Genomic DNA, 20,588 nt, shown 5'->3' with positions numbered 1-20,588 from the left:
AGTTACATGTCCAGTCTTTGTCACAGCAATATTCTACTAACTTTAAAAAAAAAAAAAACATTCATAATTACATGACTGCATTACCTGAAAACTATTTAGACATACTGAATTTAAAACCCACCTACAAGAGTTTGGTCTGTGGCCTTGGGAAATCTACTTTCTTCATCAAGGAGGGACAGTAAACCCATTGGCTTCTGCAGAAACATGTCTAGGAGAGGCCGGTTATCTTCATATTCAATAATTCTAGCATCAATATCTTCATTTAGGTATTCATTCTATAATGGGACATGACAGGCATAGAAATACTTAAAATTTTGTGAACAATATGTAAACTGGCAGAAATTACCTAAAATTCTGCTCTACATATAAAAAATTGCTCCCTATGACCTTGCCCTTAAACTGAGGGTACTATTTTATTTCTCTCTCTCCAGATGTGCTAATTCATTAAAGTCAGCACTGTTGATATTCAGGGTAGCCATAAAAAGTTTCTATTCCATATATTAGAATTCCCTCTATTAGAATCTCAAGCTTTCCAGACATGGGGGACTATGTTGCTAGTGAGCTGTAATAAAATTATGTTACATAATTTCTTGTTAATTTTTTTTTTGACGTGAACTGTTTCTTAAAGTCTTTATTGAATTTGCTACAATATTGCTTGCTTTTATGTTTTGGTTTTTTGGCTGTGAAGCACATGGGATCTTGGCTCCCTGATCAGGAATGGAACTGGCACCTCCTGCATTGGAAGGCAAAGTCCCAAATGCTGAACCACCAGGGAAGTCCTCAAGAATTGACAGAATATTAATTAGGTATATCTTAGGGTCACATTTCCCCCAATTTCAGCCTTTTATCTAACTTAAGCAATCTCTCAAGAACATCACTTTTCAATCATGATGACATTTGCATTATTTGGGATGAACAACTGTGGGTCACAGGAGCCACTGATGGATGAAGAACCAAGAACATGCAGGTTCCCATCTGGGCTCTGCCACTTAACTAGCCACCTGTCCTTCGGAGTTTTCTTCCTCTTAGACATCCATTTTTTCATCTACTAAATAGAAGTAACAATCTCCATCTAACAAAGTAAAAATACCTGGTACACTAGTAACCATTTGTGGTTTCGTATACTGTAATGTCCGGAGAAGGCAATGGCACCCCACTCCAGTACTCTTGCTTGGAAAATCCCATGGACAGAGGAGCCTGGTAGGTTGCAGTCCATGGGGTCGCTGAGAGTCGGAGACGACTGAGCGACTTCACTTTCACTTTTCACTTTCATGCATTGGAGAAGGAAATGGCAACCCACTCCAGTGTTCTTGCCTGGAGAGTCCCAGGGACGGGGAGCCTGGTGGGCTGCCGTCTATGGGGTCGCACAGAGTCGGACACGACTGAAGTGACTTAGCAGCATACTGTAATGTCAAATGCATAAAAATAAAAACAATAAACAATAACTACTGGAAGATGGTAGTACCAGCAAAACATAGATGCCGATAATCTAGTTTACAAAAGGGATGGGAAGAAGCATGCTGCAGCTCTGCTTCTGTGACTTTTGCCTTCACTCTTCGTCCTTCCCCACCCCTAGTGCTGCAGTCTGTTAAGAGATGACCTCTGACCTCCGACCCTTAGAGACACTTACATGGAAGGTACATACCAGGTCTCAGGTTCTAAAGCAGCTATTGCTGGGGAAGTATAACAGATAATCACTGTCTGGGGCAGAACGTTCTCCATTCACAAACTCAAGTCACATGCTATTTTCATTACTATTTTAATATATTCTTGAATATATATATATATTTATTCAATATATTCAATAATATATTCTTGAATATAAATATTTTCATTGAACACTTTATAATAAAGCACTGTGATGGATGATAAAGAGATGTTTAAAATGAAGTCCCAGTGGATTTAAGATAAACTGAGTGATTAGTAAATAACTACCTAAAATGCAAGGTAACACAGGTTAGATAAGTGCTATGTACAGAGTGAAAAAGTTGGCTTAAAGCTCAACATTCAGAAAACTAAGATCATGGCATGTGGTTCCATCACTTCATGGGAAATAGATGGGGAAATAGTGGAAACAGTGTCAGACTTTATTTTTTGGGGCTCCAAAATCACTGCAGATGGTGACTGCAGCCATGAAATTAAAAGATGCTTACTCCTTGGAAGGAAAGTTATGACCAACCTAGATAGCATATTCAAAAGCAGAGACATTACTTTGCCAACAAAGGTATGTCTAGTTAAGGCTGTGGTTTTTCCTGTGGTCACGTATGGATGTGAGAGTTGGACTGTGAAGAAAGCTGAGCGCCGATGAATTGATGCTTTTGAACTGTGGTGTTGGAGAAGACTCTTGAGAGTCCCTTGGACTGCAAGGAGATCCAACCAGTCCATCCTAAAAGAGATCAGTCCTGGGTGTTCATTGGAAGGACTGATGCTGAAGCTGAAACTCTAGTACTTTGGCCACCTCATATGAAGAGTTGACTCGTTGGAAAAGACTCTGATGCTGGGATGGATTGGGGGCAGGAGGAGAAGGAGACAACAAAGGATGAGATGGCTGGATGGCATCACTGACTCAATGGACATGAGTTTGGGTAGACTTTGGGAGTTAGTTGGTGATGGACAGGGAGGCCTGGCGTGCTGTGATTCATGGGGTCGCAAAGAGTCGGACACAACTGAGCAACTGAACTGAACTGAACTGATGTACAGTGTACTACAAGGGGTTCTGAGAAAGAGAATTTATCTGGGATCTTGGTGGAAGAATTTAGCCCATGGCAGGTGGGGCATTTAATATGCAAATCTTCTAACCACTGCTTTTAGAGCCTTATAAAATTAAAATCACAGTTCGAGTGTCACCAGGAAAAAAATAAACATGTATTGTTAAATACAACAAAATCTTAATACATAAAAATGAGGCAGAACCCACTGCTCTGAAAGGTAGATCACCTGAAAGACGTCCAGTTTACCCAGTACGAAAAAATGGAAACTTACAAAAAATGGAAACTGTGAAATGAAGTTTCACAGCTTTTTCATTGGAAGGTAACCTTGAGAGATGTACACAGACCTAGAATTACTTGACTGTCAGGCACATTATGCTGACAGCAGATTATAGCTTAAATGGCAACTGCAAAGTTCAAAGAGGCTTTGTATGTTTTCTGCCGAAAGTGTGCAAGGTTAAGGTCTAAACCAATGCATTTTTCACTTCTATTTGCTTGTGTCAAAATCCACTGACTGCTTTGGTGGCAGGTTACACAGAGCAGAGATGAGGAACTTGGAAAACAATGGACTGAGACTTTTAAGACACTGGTTAGTATCTCCAGCATGATGGAGAAAAAAAATGCTGTTAGGATTTACAAAGCGCTCTTAGTAAAATGATTATGCCTAAAACAACATGTTATGTATTCTTATAGCTGTTATGATCTCAAAACATTGGTGTTTTTAAGTATATGTGGAAATATGTAGCCCATATAGCTACTCAGAAAGTCCTCTGTTATGCCCTGTATATTAAAAATACCTTCAAAGAGGATGACTAGAGGGTTTTTTTTTTTTTTGATGTTTATTTATTTATTTGGCTGTGCTGGGTCTTAATTGTGGCATGTGGGATCTAGTTCCCCAACTAGGTATTGAACCCAGGTCCCCTGCACAGAGAGGACAGAGTCTTAGCCACTGGACCACCAGGGAAGTCCCCGGTGGAGTTATTAACTACAGTAAAGCTGAGCTGTTCAGCATATAAAATCCCTACTCTGTTCAGGTGCCCCAAATTCCTTTTGAAAAAGGGATCATTCTAAATACATATCAAGGAGAAAGGAAGTGAGAAGTTGTGTTAGAAAACTTCATGCCTGAGATAAGATTTCCTTGTTTTGCAATGAATTTTGAGTGTGAGGTGTGGACAGACAGAGTAGAAAGGCTATGGAAGATGCATCCACAGCTACGGCCTACACCGCAAGCTTAAATATTTTGGGTCAAAATGTCACCCCAGGAGAGACTCAAGATTCCTACACTGTCCTCAGACTCACACAGCAGCGTAGAGGGGTGGCTACCATTAACAGATAGAGTCATGTATATTTAGGGGTACGTGGGACCAGGGAAGGTAGAAATAAAGATGAAAAAGGTAGCAGTCCTGTCCTCTGCATGCGTGCTAGGTCGCTTCAGTTGTGTCCAACTCTTTGCAACCCTATGGACTGTAGCCTGCCAGGCTTCTCTGTCCATGGGATTCTTCAGGCAAGAATAGAGACATGGAGTGGGTAGCCGTGTCCTCCTCCAGGGGGTCTTCCTGACCCAGGGATTGAAGCCACGTCTCCTGCGGCTCCTGCACTGCAGGATTCTCTACCACTGAGACATCCAGGCCCTTAGGGCACAGGAAGAATGCTCTCTGCCTTTCCATTTCAACCTTTAAGTTACATCCTCGGGCTCCTCTGTTTTTTCTATATTCTCTTTTCCAGTTGTTGCATCTACGAGATCTGTATCCTTCCTGTTCGGGAGTCTCTACAATGTCCCGCTGTCACAGTCTCTGTTGCTGCGGCTGCCACCTGCCTCAGTGCTACCATCTTCTTCACTGTCCTTCCTTCCTGATGTAGGTTGACTCTCCATGGCCTTTCATCTGAAAATACTCTTTCTCTCTCTCTCTTTTTCCTCCCTTCCTTCCTCTCTCCCTTCTTCCTTCTTCCTTTCTTTCAATGAGATGGAGCATGTTTTCTTCTGTATGAGAGAATACTTTGTTCGGTTCCTGGTTCTTTTCAACTTTATTTGTTAATGAGAAGATGCTTGGGTGGGTATCAGACATCTGGATTCAGTCCTGGCTTTGTTTAATCAGCCTGTAACACTGGGCAAGTCGCAGGGAGTCATTTGTATCTATGAACTGTATAAATGATCTACTTAGGTTTCTTCTGGTTTTAACATTTCAAAATGTTGACAATGCCTGAATGTGTTGTAAAACTTAATAGATAAATGAATGTGTTGTTGACAGAACATTTGCAGGGGAAAGAGGCCACACATATACATTTATTCCCTGACATCTGTCTTTTAGTAAAAGAATTCTTACTCACCAACTGCTCATATAAGTGTACATATTCATGAAAATGTTGCCCATGTGGAAAGAAACCATTGAGAAGTTATTCATTCTAAGAGAGAATGAAAACCCTTATACGTTGAAAATCTGTGATTTTGCATGTTATCAGTACTCGAGTTGAATTAAGTACATTTATTAAAGTGAAAAAAGAAATTTTGCCACTTTTTATGCTGAACTAATTTCAAACTAACAGAAAAGTGGCAAGAATGGTACAAAGAACTTCTATGTATCCTTTTCTAGCCTTTTACTGCATTTGCTTTATCATTTGCTCTCTTTCTATATATACATATTATTTTTAGTTATAATATTTTACTGAAATAACTTTTTAAAAAACTAAAAATAAAGAAAGCAAAGTGGCAAATATGCATGCTGTAAAAATCTAAATAAAATTTATGATTGGAAATATATTTCTTTCAGTATTTTCTATTCAAAGCTGATATCAATGGTCCTGCTCATTTTTACATTAATGATTATAGCAAGCCAAAGGGAATATTGATCATCATTAATTTGAGATGACATAAGTCTTTAATTCAGAATTTGACAAGTAACCTAATGAGGCAATATTTTGGATAATTCCTAATAAAATATATATATTATATTTTACATATATTTCCCTGGTAGGTCAGACAGTAAAGAATCTGCCTGCAATGCAGGAGACCAGGGTTTGATCCCTGGGTCAAAAGATACCCTAGAGAAGGGAATGGCATGCCACTCCAGTATGCCTGCCTTGAAAATTCCATGGACAGAGGAGCCAGGCTACAGTGTATGGGGTTGCAAAGAGTCAGACACAACTGAGAGACTAACACACAAATGATGAATTTTGTAGAAAGGAGATTTAAATGATGTTCCATAGAATGGCTCCTTTTTTTTTTTCTGAAAAAAGATCTGTACAATATATTTTGAAATTTATGCTTTATTGACTATGCCAAAGCCTTTGACTATGTGGATCACAATAAACTGTGGAAAGTTCTGAAAGAGATGGGAATACCAGACGACCTGACCTGCCTCTTGAGAAACCTGTATGCAGGTCAGGAAGCAACAGTTAGAACTGGACGTGGAACAACAGACTGGTTCCAAATAGGAAAAGGAGTACGTCAAGGCTGTATATTGTCACCCTGCTTATTTAACTTCTATGCAGAGTACATCATGAGAAATGCTGGGCTGGAAGAAGCACAAGCTGGAATCAAGATTGCCGGGAGAAATATCAATAACCTCAGATATGCAGATGACACCACCCTTATGGCAGAAAGTGAAGAGGAACTAAAAAGCCTCTTGATGAAAGTGAAAGTGGAGAGTGAAAAAGTTGGCTTAAAGCTCAACATTCAGAAAACGAAGATCATGGCATCTGGTCCCATCACTTCATGGGAAATAGGGAAACAGTGGAAACAAAGTCAGACTTTATTTTTTGGGGCTCCAAAATCACTGCAGATGGTGATTGCAGCCATGAAATTAAAAGATGCTTACTCCTTGGAAGGAAAGTTATGACCAACCTAGATAGCATATTGAAAAGCAGAGACATTACTTTGCCAACAAAGGTCCGTCTAGTCAATGCTATGGTTTTTCCAGTGGTCATGTGTGGATGTGAGAGTTGGACTGTGAAGAAAGTTGAGCGCAGAAGAATTGCTACTTTTGAAGTGTGGTGTTGGAGAAGACTCTTGAGAGTCCCCTGGACTGCAAGGAGATCCAACCAGTCCATTCTAAAGGAGATCAGCCCTGGGATTTCTTTGGAAGGAATGATGCTAAAGCTGAAACTCCAGTACTTTGGCCACCTGATGTGAAGAGTTGACTCACTGGAAAAGACTCTGATGCTGGAAGGGATTGGGGGCAGGAGGAAAAGGGGACGACAGAGGATGAGATGGCTGGACGGCATCACCAACTCAATGGACGTGAGTTTGAGTGAACTCCGGGAGTTGGTGATGGACAGGGAGGCCTGGAGTGCTGCGATTCATGGGGTCCTAAAGAGTTGCACACAACTGAGCGACTGAACTGAACTGAACTGAAGTTTCATCTAGTCACTCTTTGTATATGGTACCTATCTTTGAAAAGTGTTTAAAAGCCATAAAGGCTTTAACAAATTTATATTCCATTGACAGGCACTGGTTTAGGATAAGGAGACATTTGATTTAGGAATTCAGACATGTAATTTTCTAAACACCAGGATCTCTTTCACCTTAAACAATTTATCCTTTACTGTCATGTTTCAGTCTTCACCAAAAAATGTTTTTCAGTTTGTCAATATTGTGCTCTACCCTCACATGTAGAAAACTATAGTAGCTGTATACAGATTTATGCTCCTAACTGTCTATCTCATTCAACAATATTTTTAATCATAATTAAAATATTTTTTAAATATTATCAAAATAAGTACCACACATACCCACATCACAGGGCATGACCCACTTCCTTGATGCAGGGTGCTGACCCACTTCCTTGATGGAAGAGAAACAGTGTGCATCATGAGTGAGGGGTGGGAAGGACCAGGAGTCCAGAAAGCAGCCTGCGAGAGCCAGAGGGAAAAGGCATTTTGCTCACAGCCAGGAGAGGCTTCAGGGATGCGCCACGTGCATCCACTCATTTAGGTACCAGCTTCCATACTTAGGGCTTCCCTAGTGGCTCAGACGGTAAAGAATCTTCCTGCAATGCAGGAGACCTGGGTTCAATCCCTCGGAAAGATCCCCTGGAGAAAGGAAAGGCAACCCACTCCAGTATTCTTGCCCGAGAGGATGCCATGGACAGAGGAGCCTGGCGGGCTACAGTCCATGGGGTAGCAAAGAGTTGGACACGACTGAGTGACTAGTGTGTGTGTGTGTATGCGCGCGTGCGCGTGTGTTCCATACTCAGTAGGTGAGAAGTTTAAGGAACATCTGGTGTGATCTCAAACAGCAGCCGAAAATTTGGCCAATCATTTATAAAGGAAGATTTGTTGTATACCAAGGGTTTCTTCAGTGTACAGGCTGTCAATGCCGATAAGGAAAATGCCTATAAAACGGCCTTTATCCCTTGGAGAGCACACAGAACACAAATGCCACTACCACTAAACACAAGTGGTATGACAGGGGGAAAAGCCGGATATAAAATAAAAATTCACACTTTGCAAGCAAAACAATTTGAAACGTATAAGGGGTCTATTTTTTATCGGCTGATTGATTCTTTTTACTTGATGATGCTAAAAAAAGTGGAAAATGTAGATACTATATAATTAATGAATTTTTGTTCTTTGCAGTTGCCACAATTATGTGTTGGAGCCCACATCCAAATCCTCAAAAGCTTTAAACTTTAGAATATGAACAGCTGGAGATAAAATTCATATACATCACACTCTGAGATAAGTCACTTATTGCATTTATTGCTTCCATTATGTGCTGTAAATAGCTTCCTGCTTATAAAATGACTTCTGACTTTTAATTTTAAACCCATGGGTACATATATGAATCACATATGCATATTATATATATAAACCTATCCTTTAGAGAAACAACTATTAATAGCTCACTTTAAAAACCAACTCTAGTTTGGTTAATAGAAAAATGTGCTAATGGATCAGAAAGCTTATCCCCATCAATAGGCATATGAGGAAGTAGAGTGGATCTTCAGGATTCTAGAACAATGCTTTGGAGCATCACACAAGAATTGAGTCTAAAGAACAATGGCATTTATTCCAATCCAAACTCATGCCCATGGGGGACTAATCCATGGTTGATATTCATTCTCTTTCATTTGAATTGTAAACTTCTAGGAAACAGACATCATTTCTTCTTGTCTGTACCACAATGATTACACCACAGTGCACAATTAACGGACAAAACCCATCACTACAACACCAGTCTGATTGTGACTTGAAGAGAACTTCAAGCTTTCTATCACTCTTTGCCTACTGTTGAGCTCCCTTCCACATGGAAGAAAATTGGAAAATAAGCAAAAACAAACCCCAAAGAAGCAAAATCTTGGCTACAAATTACCATGGAGACTCACTGTGAGGGCTATTACAAAAAGCTGCCTCCCTTAGTAGAAATGCTCTCTTTATCTGTGGTAACCAATACACAGCTACGTAAGCATTTCTCAGTTATAAATTTTGCCTTCACAGGGAAGTGACAGAATGAAAGGAAAAGGAAAAAAAAAAAACCCAATCAGGTGCACCCACATGTTAAAATCAACAGAATCCCTGACTACTCCTGTGTCCACCAGATCACAAATTCACTGACCGGGTCACTCAGCTGCCAGTGTTTGGTCCATAAGATCATGAAGTAGGGATTCTGGGGTCCTTACCCCATGATGGCACTTGAAAGGATTGGGAATGGCCTTAATTCCTCAAAATGCTTTGCATAATCCTGGATTTTAGTCGCATTTTTAATTTGCTGGAGCAATTTTGAATTGATTTTGTCTTGAAAATCTCTCAAGGATATTTTTTTAAAAGTCATGTAACAGGAGTTTCATTTGTGCAAGCCCAAACACAAAAGAATTAAAAGCATTAGGATGATAAATGAAATTCAAGGCTATCAGTCAAAGTGAACCATAAACTAACATTCTATTAAAAGTGAAAAGCAAATAATTGTTGAAAGATATACACTGGGTTAAAGGCTAGTTCCAATAAGACCAGGTTCTAAGCTTAATCCCTCAAAGAGAAGACTAACAGAAGCCTACCAACACACATTATTAATTAATTAAGCAGACAGGAAATGCATGAAGATGTACCAGATCCCATGAAGCAGGTAACCTGAATAGATTCCTATCAAAAAGTCCAAATCACCCCCTGCCGCCACAAGTTTACTTATTTCAATTTTTGGTTAGCATTGATGCTGTGAACACTGTGAATCATTAAAGCAAGATGATATTGATTTAATAAATATTCATTGAGCATTTGCTCTATGTCAGGCTCTGAAGATATAAAAAGAATTAATACATAATTGCTCAAGGAGCTTTCAGCCTAGTCAAAGAGAGCAAAAACAAAAACCAAATATTGTGCTGTCAAATGTCACAAGTTTTTACTGGAGCATAAAGGAGGAAGGAATAAGAAAAGTCTCAATGGGGACTTCCCTGGAGATTCAGTGGTTAAGACTTCACACTCCCAGTGCAGGGGGCCTGGGTTCCACCCCCTGGTCAGGGAACTAGATCCCACATGTTGCAACTGAGAGTCTGCATATCACAACTAAAGTTCTTGAATGCCGCAACTAAAATAGAAGATCTGCAGCAACTAAGACTTGGCTCGGTCAAATAAATATTTAAAAAAGAATATAAGTCTCACTGTTTTTTTTTCAGTAAGCTGGTGGTTAGAGATGCCATTCTCTGAGAAAGAATATAAGTGGGAGGGAAAAATGAATTCAATTCTGGATCAAGTTCTGGAAGTTGTCCTTGCAGGAGGAGGATCAAAGAGGCATGGGGTTACAGATGGGGACTGCAGCATCTCTAGGACATAGGGAGTAGCTGAAGTATTGGAAATAGATTCTTGCCTAGTGAATATTAGAAGATACCAAGGATAGAACTTTTTGGGAGCTAGCATTTAGGGCAGTAATTCTCAACCTTGGCTGTACTCAGTTGGACTAGACTGGGAACCTTTAAAATACTAGTGATAGCTCAGTCTCATCCCGAGACATCTGACTTAAATAGACTGGGACAGGATCTGGGCACTGGAATTTTACCCAAGTGATTCTAAGATGCAGCCACGGTTAAGAACCACTGATGTACGGGTTGGTGCAGGAAGAGTAAAAAAAGGAAATCATCAAAGAGGAAGAGAAACAGAAAGCGTGTTAGGGATGCCCAATGCAGGGAAATAGGAATCTGTCAACAGGGTTGAAGATACAGAAAGACCAACGTGGAGACTAAAATGTTTCTGATTTTAGTGACTGATGAGATTAAGAAGGGCCATTCCTACACAGTAGTCAGATGCTATGGACTCAATGTATCCAGGTGGGGAAGAAATCAATATATTACAGTGAATGTTGAATATGCTTTCATGGACCTTGATTGTGAAGGGAAGAGAGAGGGCCATGGCTACAGACATAAGCAGGCTCAAGAAGGTTTTGTTTCTAAAGACTTCAAAAGATTTCATTGTATAACTAAGCTAAAGGATGGCACTAATGGAGAGGCATGGAGAAGCGGTGAAAGGGAGAGGGTGAGAGAAACAAGAATCTGGGGTGGATGAGAGCTGTGCAAATACAGACAAAATTTTAAATTCTTGCCCTTTTTATTAAAAAAAAAAACTTTTATTTTGTATTGGGGTAGAGCCAATTAACAATGTTAAGACAGTTTCAGGTAAACAGTGGAGAAACTCAGCCCCAAGAAATGTCACAATCTAAACATTTTCTGTGCAACCACTGTTTTCAAAATGTGATTTCAAAGTAAATTTGCAACAAAGCTAAGTATTTTGAATAAAAAAAAAATCCATGTACCTCTAGTTTATTTCAAATTTAAACAAAAACTTCAATTTTAAGTTGAACACACAACCATATAACAGTAAACACACAACAATATAATATTACTTAAAGGAAAAATGACATGCTAAATGATATAAAATATGACTATTTCTTTTAGGCTTGATTAACTAAATAATTTTAATATTACATTTTTGCCAAATGCAGTTCAAGTAACACTCTGATTTTTGAAGCTGAATCATAAATTACTTATTGTACTCTGACAAAATTACCATCTCATGGCGTTTACATCAAATCCATTATCTTGTGTTCTGTTGCTTAGCAACCGGAATTTTGAAGTTTAATGCATTTTACGTGGGTATTTAAATTCCAAACAGAATTTCAGCTTTGCAGTCTACAGAAAGAAATCACTAGACACATCTTCTTACTTAAATTTCCAAATTTCCTTTGTTTGCAAGGGCTCAGATATGCTGTTTTGGAGAAGAGTCCAGCCATTTTTGGTGGAGCACATTCAACATCACATATCAAGACAAACTAAATGCATACCAGCTTTTTAGCTTGTTTTTGTTTTTACTAGGAGCATGGAGCAAAGGAAATCTTTTTGTAGACTTTAATAAATGTTTCAGGCTTTCAATCTATGATTTAGATCCCACTTCACAGTAGAATTCTCCACAGAATACACACACTGCATGCATGTATACTATATATAACAAAGCATCTCAACTCACCTGTTCCCAGGTGAACACATGTTGGTTGAAATAAAACTGAATTTGTTCATTTGCAATGTTAATGCACAGCTGCTCAAAGGAATTTTTTTTGAAATTTTCAAAGCCAAATATATCCAGAATGCCAATGCTTAGTTCATCACCATTGACACTGGAAAATTAAAGAGGTATCATTTTGAGCTTTTATTTACTTTCTTAGGAGGTAATTGAAAGCAGGGTATCTCTGAGTCACTTTTGTGATTTAGCTAAGAAACTATATATTATTAGAACACAAGAGTGAAAATTTTCTTAACTGAAAAAGTTTCCCTCCATAGAACATAAAGTATAGCTAGCATTCATTTTAAGATATAGACAGTATAATATTTTCCCTGTACTTCAGAAACTATTTCCATACTATCTTGAATACTTAAACAAAATAAACTTTTTGCCCTATAGGTTTATAAAGAAAAAAATCACAGCCCTGAGTGAGTCATGAATCACATGGAAAACCTACCGAGCACTCAGAATACATCATGACTCTGTTCAATAAAAGCCATACCAGAAAAGCAAAAACTCTGTGAAAGAGCATTTTGTCTCTCATTTTAGGACAATTAAAATGTCCTGCTAAAAATATTTTACTTAAAGAATGGTTATTTGTTTTTGAATTATTCACTTGTCATTTTTAAAACAGAACTCACAGTAACCTGGAGAAAGTTATAAATATATATTAATTTATTTTATAATACAATACTTTAAAATACAATTAAATACTATTTTACAATTCAATATTCCAGATGTGTTCTTTCCCCTGCTCCTTCACAAAGGTTATCTCTGTTCGTTGATTTTGAGGGACAGATAGTCAAGAATGTTATTACTCCATGTTCTTAAGTTGCTTGAACAGTTTGAATGGTGTGGTGTTTATTGTAATGGAAAAATAACAATGAATTGCAGGCCTGAAATGTGTATAAAATGGTCTTTTATGCATAGTAAGCAGCTGCGAATGAGATGACCTTAAGGTAGAAATCTATCTTGTCCTTCACATACCAATTTCTAAAGATTGTATGATTTACAGAATAAAGCTGTGGATGTAAATGTAAAGATATATCTCTGCATAATCCCTGGTGTATAGACAGGCCATAGATTTATCTTATATTTTACATTGGTTATGGTCACATAACACTACTGCTTGTACCTTGTCACTTACCAGTTTATCTAGAGCATTTCTGAACCAAATTTCATTGGAGATCATACCCTTGCTGGGTTAAAATATGAATAGAAAGTTTTCCAGGACTTTCCTGGTAGTCTACTGGTTAAGACTCTGCACTTCCAGTGCATGGGGGTTCAGGTTCAATCTCTGGTTGGGCAACAAAGACCCCACATGCCATGCAGTGCAGCCAAAAAATAAATAAATAAGATAATATAATAAATAAAAAAGAAAAAAAAGCTTTCTTTTGCCTTAAAGTTTTAATTCAACCCCTCAACACAAAGAACTGCTGAACGGACATTCTCTGCAAGTATAAAATGATATATAAGCTTCACAGTACACCTTCTAATTAGAAGAACATGTAAAATGATAGTAAGAAGTCACACTAAAAAAATCACTTTCTATTATGTTTATTCACATTGCTACAGTTTTTGTTCCAGCAGTTCTAAAAGTTTTACAGTCACATGGTGCAGTGAAGTGGTATATCATTAGGAAATAAAGCAGATCTACTAGAAATGTAACTTTAATAATTAAATGATACTAGTTATAAACATCTTCAAAGGAACTCATAGAAAAATCAGTAAATTAGAAAGCAGATTTACATCACTTGACATTTGGGGAGCATGTTCTATGAAGATTTTTACCTGGGTGATGCCTCGTGCTTCAGTAAGCTATTAATGCGGTTGACTATCCAACTAAATAAGCGTCCATATAAAGTTTTAGCCATTGCGTCTCTGACATCAGTAGCCTTCTCTACAGTGTTGGGTCGTATGATGGTTTCTCCTCTAGTGACCACACAGTGGGAGGTGAGAGCTTCTTGCAGCTCATCTACTTGAATGCAAAGCAAAGAAGCAGCTAAAAATAAATAAATAAATAAACAGGTGTTGTTAGAAGACTTTATGACAATGAAGTCAGTCCCCAGAGAATGAAAATGTCTTAATTAAATGACACGAAATAAGCATGTGAGTGTTTTATAATATAAAAAGAAGCTCCTATTCAATAAGAGTTCTATGTCTCTTCTTGATTATCTTTCTCCACTTATCTACACTGGTTGGTTGCAGACTGTCGTATAACATGGCACGACCCAAACCAAACTGACTGACAGAGCAACCGACTGCACAAGCCAGTGCTTGTTTAGGTTACGCCAAACATAATTTCACTAAGTTATGTTCAATAATTTAAAAACACAATGAAAACTTCTGTATCATTTGAATGTGATTATACAGACACATTTTCAAAATACAGAAATTAATTGTAAGGTTACCTAGACTTAAGGGATATATGCAAACAAATGTCTTTTAAGTAACATTTACAATATGGAAACAAGGGAGCATAAAATATTTTAACATTCATACATGTTTATCATACTACTTATCAGTTACATATGTCAATGACTAAAGTTTGTTAAAACTTGCTGCCTGAATATTTAATTCTTAATGATAATTAAATATCAGAGAACTTTTAAATGAATAATACTTAAACTCAGTGAACAAAACTCACTTTTAACATAATAAACATCCTTAACCAAACTATTACATGACAGATAGGCTAATTTCTCCAATTAGTTGTTCTCCTTTTAAAATATTTTGAATATTTTAAATTTACTTTTAGCACTTGGGAAAAGATATTTCTTGACTACGTGGCTAAAATTGTTGAGCCTAATCCCTACCTTCAAAGAAAACATTCTGTGTTTCTTTCCTCTTGAGCATGTTTATTGCCACTATTCTGCACATACATTTTAATATCTTAAGCATTTCCAATTTTGTTGAATAGTATTTTCTAGCATCATTTTATTTTGCTGCATAATATTCTGACATATATCTTAATGTACCAATTTTAAAATTGTTAGATGCTTAGGTTGCTTCCATATGGCCACAATTGTAAAGAATGTGAGGATAAATATTTTGGGCATGAATCTGTGTTCCTGTCTTGTATTATTTTCTTAACATAAATTGCCTAAATTTAGCAGTTGGTTCTGAGTGTGTGTGTGTGTATATATATATATATATATATATATACATATATATGTAAAACATATATATAATGTTGAGATACACTACTGCTCTTCAAAAACTCTGAACCAATTTCAGTTAAATGAAAGATAAATAACTTCAATACAAGATCACAGACTCCAGAGATTATCATTTTTTTAATTTTATTTTATTTTTTAACTTTACAATATTGTATTTAGATTATTATTTTTAAAAATAATGTTTTCTTCTTTCAATTTGTGCTTGGTTCCTAGAAAAGCTGAATACTTTCTTCTTTTCATATTTTTATTAGTGACTTGTTCTTACTTTGTAAACTGCCTCTTTTTTCATTGATATATTCATCTGTCCTAACAGATTTATAAGTTTAAAGAGAATAATGCTTTGATATATACATTGCAAGTATTTTTCTTCATGTTCATCTCATTGCAATTTATTTTCCTGCTTTTAGGGTGAAACTTTTAATTTTTATGTAGTCAAATACCTACTTAAAACTTACGTGTGATCTTCTCACATAAAGTCCTTCAAGTCTTTTCTCGTCTCAGGATTATATAAATGCATTTTGTCCTGTACACTTATATATTTACTTATTTGCATTTATATTGATATACATTTGGAATTCCCTTTGTATGTGGTGTGTGAGAAGGATTCAAACCCCTCGTCTTTCAAATGGTCAGGCAGTTGCCTGTCCCTACAACACTGATTCCCTTGTGATTTGTAATGCCTTTTCCGGTAATTCTACTTAGCTCTGTTTCTGATTAATGTCTCCTACTTAGACTGGTACAGTTGTTTCTATTCCCCCATTATTCATTCATTTGACATGTTTATCTATTGAGCATCTACTGCATGGCAGGCATTTTACCTGGGGATACACTGCTAAGTAGAACACCTTGTAAGGCAAAGTTCTCATCTTGATGGTCTTCATCCAGAGGAAATGAGAAGCTAATCAAGAAGTACAAGTGGGAAGATAGAGGGAGGTGGGGAAAAGGAGAGGGGCAAGGAGCAGGAGAGGGAGACTGAGAGATCCCATGAATACATGTGGTAGGTGATTTCTGAATGAACTGTGAAGAACAGCCTGTAAAAGTTCAAGAATTAAGGTGGAATGAACCACTGGGTGGTCATTCAGTTTAGGTGAGAGGTGATATGTCTTGGATGAGAATAATGATGATGGAGATAAAAAGAAGAGACCATATTTGGGAGAGAGTTTCGAAAGAGAAAGGACAAAACTGGTGCCTGATTGAAACTGTGCACCTGTAAAACCATCCAGAGCCACAGCCTTCATGTGCAGATAATTCCTTGTATCTTTAACTATAAATCATTTTCATGTAAATTAGTAAAATTTCTGTTTCCCATGAGTGGTTGTTTCAGAAAGTGGTTTAATTAATTTTAACTATATTAATATTAATCTTTGTGACCCATATGACTATCTCCCGCTCTATAAAAATAGGTTGTCAATCATCAAAATCATTGTTCAGTTTGGTGGTAATTTATGTACTATATCTACATCATAGCTTTATTGCAGCTCATTCTGTTGGTGCTGATAAGTCACCTAAATATGATCAGACAGTGAGGTTTGAATTTTATCATGGTGTTTTCTGGTTACTCCTTCCACTTCCGATAACCTAATATTGTATAGGCCAATTAAGTTTTCTTTATATAGGAAAAGACAGACAGGTTGCATCATTACATGCCAACCTCAGACACATCTGCTGTATTACCCAGCTGGTTCCAGACTCAGTAGGATGAAGATGATAAAGATCTGTGGACAGGTTCAGACCAGGATGGTTTGGCATTCAGCTCTCTGAAATCACCCTAAAACATCTCATTCTGTTCATAAGTAAGTATAAATCAGAAAAAATATATATACAGTAAGTCCCCTACATATGAACCTTCAAGTTGCAAGCTTTCAAAGATGGGAGCTTGCATCTGATTCCAGAAAGGAACCAGAACCTGTGCCATCAACATCAGGCATAAGTGAAATTGCAGCTTGCCCTGTGTCTCCTATTGCTGATGATCCTTCATCCCTACCGCCTCCCAGCTCATCTCCCTCCTCCAGTCAGTAACTCTACTTGCCTGTTCACTCAGTGCCAACTCATGTATGCCTCCTGTACTGTACGGCTGTATTTTTCAAGATACCATACTGTAAGATTTAAAATGTTTTATTTTTTGCTTGTTTTTATGTAGTATATGGTGACTGCAGCCATGAAATTAAAAGACACTTACTCTTTGGAAGGAAAGTTATGGCCAACCTAGATAGCATATTCAAAAGTAGAGACGTTACTTTGTCAACATAGGTCCGTCTAGTCAAGGCTATGATTTTTTCCAGTGGTCATGTATGAATGTGAGAGTTGGACTGTGAAGAAAGCTGAGCGCCGAAGAATTGATGCTTTTGAACTGTGGTGTTGGAGAAGACTCTTGAGAGTCCCTTGGACTGCAAGGAGATCCAACCAGCCCTTTCTAAAGGACATCAGTCCTGGGTGTTCACTGGAAGGACTGATGCTAAAGCTGGAACTCCAATACTTCGGCCACCTCATGCGAAGAGTTGACTCATTGGAAAAGACTCTGATGCTGGGAGGGATTGGGGGCAGGAGGAGAAGGGGATGACAGAGGATGAGATGGCTGGATGGCATCACCGACTCGATGGACATGAGTTTGGGTGAACTCCGGGAGTTGGTGATGGACAGGGAAGCCTGGTGTGCTGCAATTCATGGGATCGCAAAGAGTCAGACACGACTGAGCAACTGAACTGAACTGAACTGAAGATAACTCTGATGGAATTATGAATAGAATGCACTTACAAACGCACTCTTGGAACAGAACTTGTTTGTATGTAGGGGACTTACTGTAAATTAAATTTTATATCATATTTCCCAGGTTACAAATGAAACTTTAACAGACCTGGAATTGTGGGGCATATGCCAATATTAAAAATAAAAATAGGGTATATTCTAAAAAAAAAAGTTTGCCACAGGACAGTATCAGTGAGAAACTTTAAATTACTGAAATAATTCATTAAACTCAGTCAATATAAGTTGATTTGAAGCAAATACCATGATGTACTTTACTTGCATAGAAAATGACTCCAAAATGAACCAATCCAAGATGAATATGTATAAAACTCCATTCGGTACAAAAATAAATATTCAGATCTTTATTACTTATAAATGACAGAGATGTCAAATTTACACAATAACAACTTCAACTCTTTTTCAGATCAGTTTGCTAAATCTTAATTACGTTTTCTGTACTTTTACACTGAAATGTAAATAGCTCCTAAAATAGTCACGAAAGCCTAGTCTTTAGAAATGTTTCCTATAGTAATTGGCTAATTTGTAGACACGAAGATCTGTTTTAAACAGTGGACTCTGGAAACTTCACTTGATGCAAATTGAATCTGAGTATTCTTTTTTAGGGTTCCATAAACGTACAACTGCCCCGATGTGACACTCTCACCATGTCATCAGATGTTTCTTAGGAGTTCAGTTTTGAATGGAAGATAATAAAACTCACAATTCTCCAGAGCTGCATGATTCGAAATGTGGCTCTTGTCAATCTGGTGTTCAGTTGCCACAGAAGAAAATTCAATGTTTCCAACGTTCAAGATTGCAGCCAGTATACTGTATATACTTCCAAGTTGCTGAAATACAGCATGGAAAGGTTAGCAGCCCTCTCACCTTGAGAACAGCAAAGCAGTGACTGTGGCTGCAGACAGACCAGGGAAGTATCTACAGGCTCCAGCATAACAAAGTCATCCCATGGACGATGATGCCGAACTAAGAGAAGCCAACTGGCTTCCCTGGTCCTCTCATTCTGTTCAAATCATCAATGCTGGCTGAATTGCGACGTTCAAGAACCGTAACTTTTTATAATGTTGAATGAAGACAACTAGGTACCAAATTATTATTTTCAAATTATTATGAAATGACTAACTAAATGGGACTTTCATGCCCCTCCCATTCTGACTAAAACCAATTTTTAAAAATAAAATGTTTCATAGAAATTCACCACTTTGTGTGATGCTTTAAAATATTTTAAAATTTACTTCACAAATATTATTTTGTCATTTGGAAGCCCACAACTGATAATCCAAAGAAAATGTACTATATTATGATTTTAGACTGTCATAAAAAATATAAGGAAACTTAAAGCAGGGGGGAGAAAAGGCATTCTCATCTTTGACAAAAGACATATGACTCTGTGCAAAGGGAGACAAATAAAATTCCTGTCATGACATGATAAAAATTGCCTCTAAATGAGTTGACTCATAAAACTACTAATCATTTATTTTAAAGCTATGGCAAGAAAATGGCTTAGGGAATCATGTGTTTTTAAAAGTTTTAGAGTTTCCTAATTTGTGCTATTTTTAGAGAATATTTTGATTCGCCTGTCAATTTGCCTGGTGTGTGCTGAATCACAAATGCACAAGTAAACTAAATCCCAGGGATATTTAAAGGGACACATACACCATGGGTGCTGTCAACACCAACCAGAGAAAGATCAGGACAGAGACAGAAGGAAACAGGGAGAGAGAGAGAGAAACATTCTCTCCATTGGAGAGTCACCAAAACTGTGAAAGGCAGCAAGCTGTGCTTACAGGATATGAAAATCAAGCCATTTAATTTTATTTTGCAAGTTGCCTCTTTTCAAGATGAAGTTGAAGCAGCTACGGACAAAGGACACATCCAAAAAAGCCAGTGAGATTACATAAAAAAAAAAAGTCAGGAGTGGGACAAAAAGGAAGTGAACACCCACTCAGTTTAATTCCACTCTGTCCCATCCAGGACAGTCTGTATTGTTAACTCTTGGAGGCTCTGCTTCTAGGTGGGAGAGCAGTACCTTCTAGGAGGGTCACCTTGAACTGGACTAAAAATCTTCAAAAATACTTAGCAGTAATTGTGCTTCAGCTCCAGAAACAGATGTTATATTTTCATTCCTCCTAAGCTGTGTGCTTGGATATTCAATAAACACTGATATGTTTAAGCTGAAACCTGCAGTTTTACATAAATGAATTATATTTGTCACTAGACGCTGACTGCTAGACTCGTATCCTTGTAATGTGACTAAACACTGCTCTGCCAGGCAACGGAAAGCAGTTGAGGCAAATACAACTGAAACACTGCCTCTAATGACTCGGACTTGGAAGTAAACAAACCAATAAACCAATTAAAACTGATACCCTGCTTCTAAGATAGCAACCTCTGGGGGAAGGAACTGGTAAAAAGATAAGTTCCTCTGATGATGCAAAGCAGGAAAGAGAGCTACAAA

General features: G+C 37.6%; 1 protein-coding gene across 6 annotated transcripts in view; it reads right to left on the bottom strand.

The window, feature by feature from the left end:
- The window catches only part of MYO3A (myosin IIIA), a 174,406-nt gene that overhangs the window by 50,582 nt on the left and 103,236 nt on the right, over nucleotides 1-20,588 (bottom strand). For all 6 annotated transcript variants that reach the window (XM_061436045.1, XM_061436041.1, XM_061436044.1 and 3 more), the window contains exons 18-21: nucleotides 18,834-18,960; nucleotides 13,980-14,190; nucleotides 12,156-12,303; nucleotides 122-275 (exon numbers count right to left, since the gene is read on the bottom strand). In XM_061436045.1, coding sequence (XP_061292029.1) covers nucleotides 122-275; nucleotides 12,156-12,303; nucleotides 13,980-14,190; nucleotides 18,834-18,960 — 640 coding nt within the window. The remainder of the gene's footprint in view (nucleotides 1-121; nucleotides 276-12,155; nucleotides 12,304-13,979; nucleotides 14,191-18,833; nucleotides 18,961-20,588) is intronic.

This window comes from Bos javanicus, chromosome 13, assembly GCF_032452875.1.
Source record: "Bos javanicus breed banteng chromosome 13, ARS-OSU_banteng_1.0, whole genome shotgun sequence".
In the NCBI taxonomy this organism is placed as follows: domain Eukaryota; kingdom Metazoa; phylum Chordata; class Mammalia; order Artiodactyla; family Bovidae; genus Bos; species Bos javanicus.
Note: the sequence above shows the minus strand (reverse complement) of the source record. Positions and strands in the feature narration are given on the sequence as shown.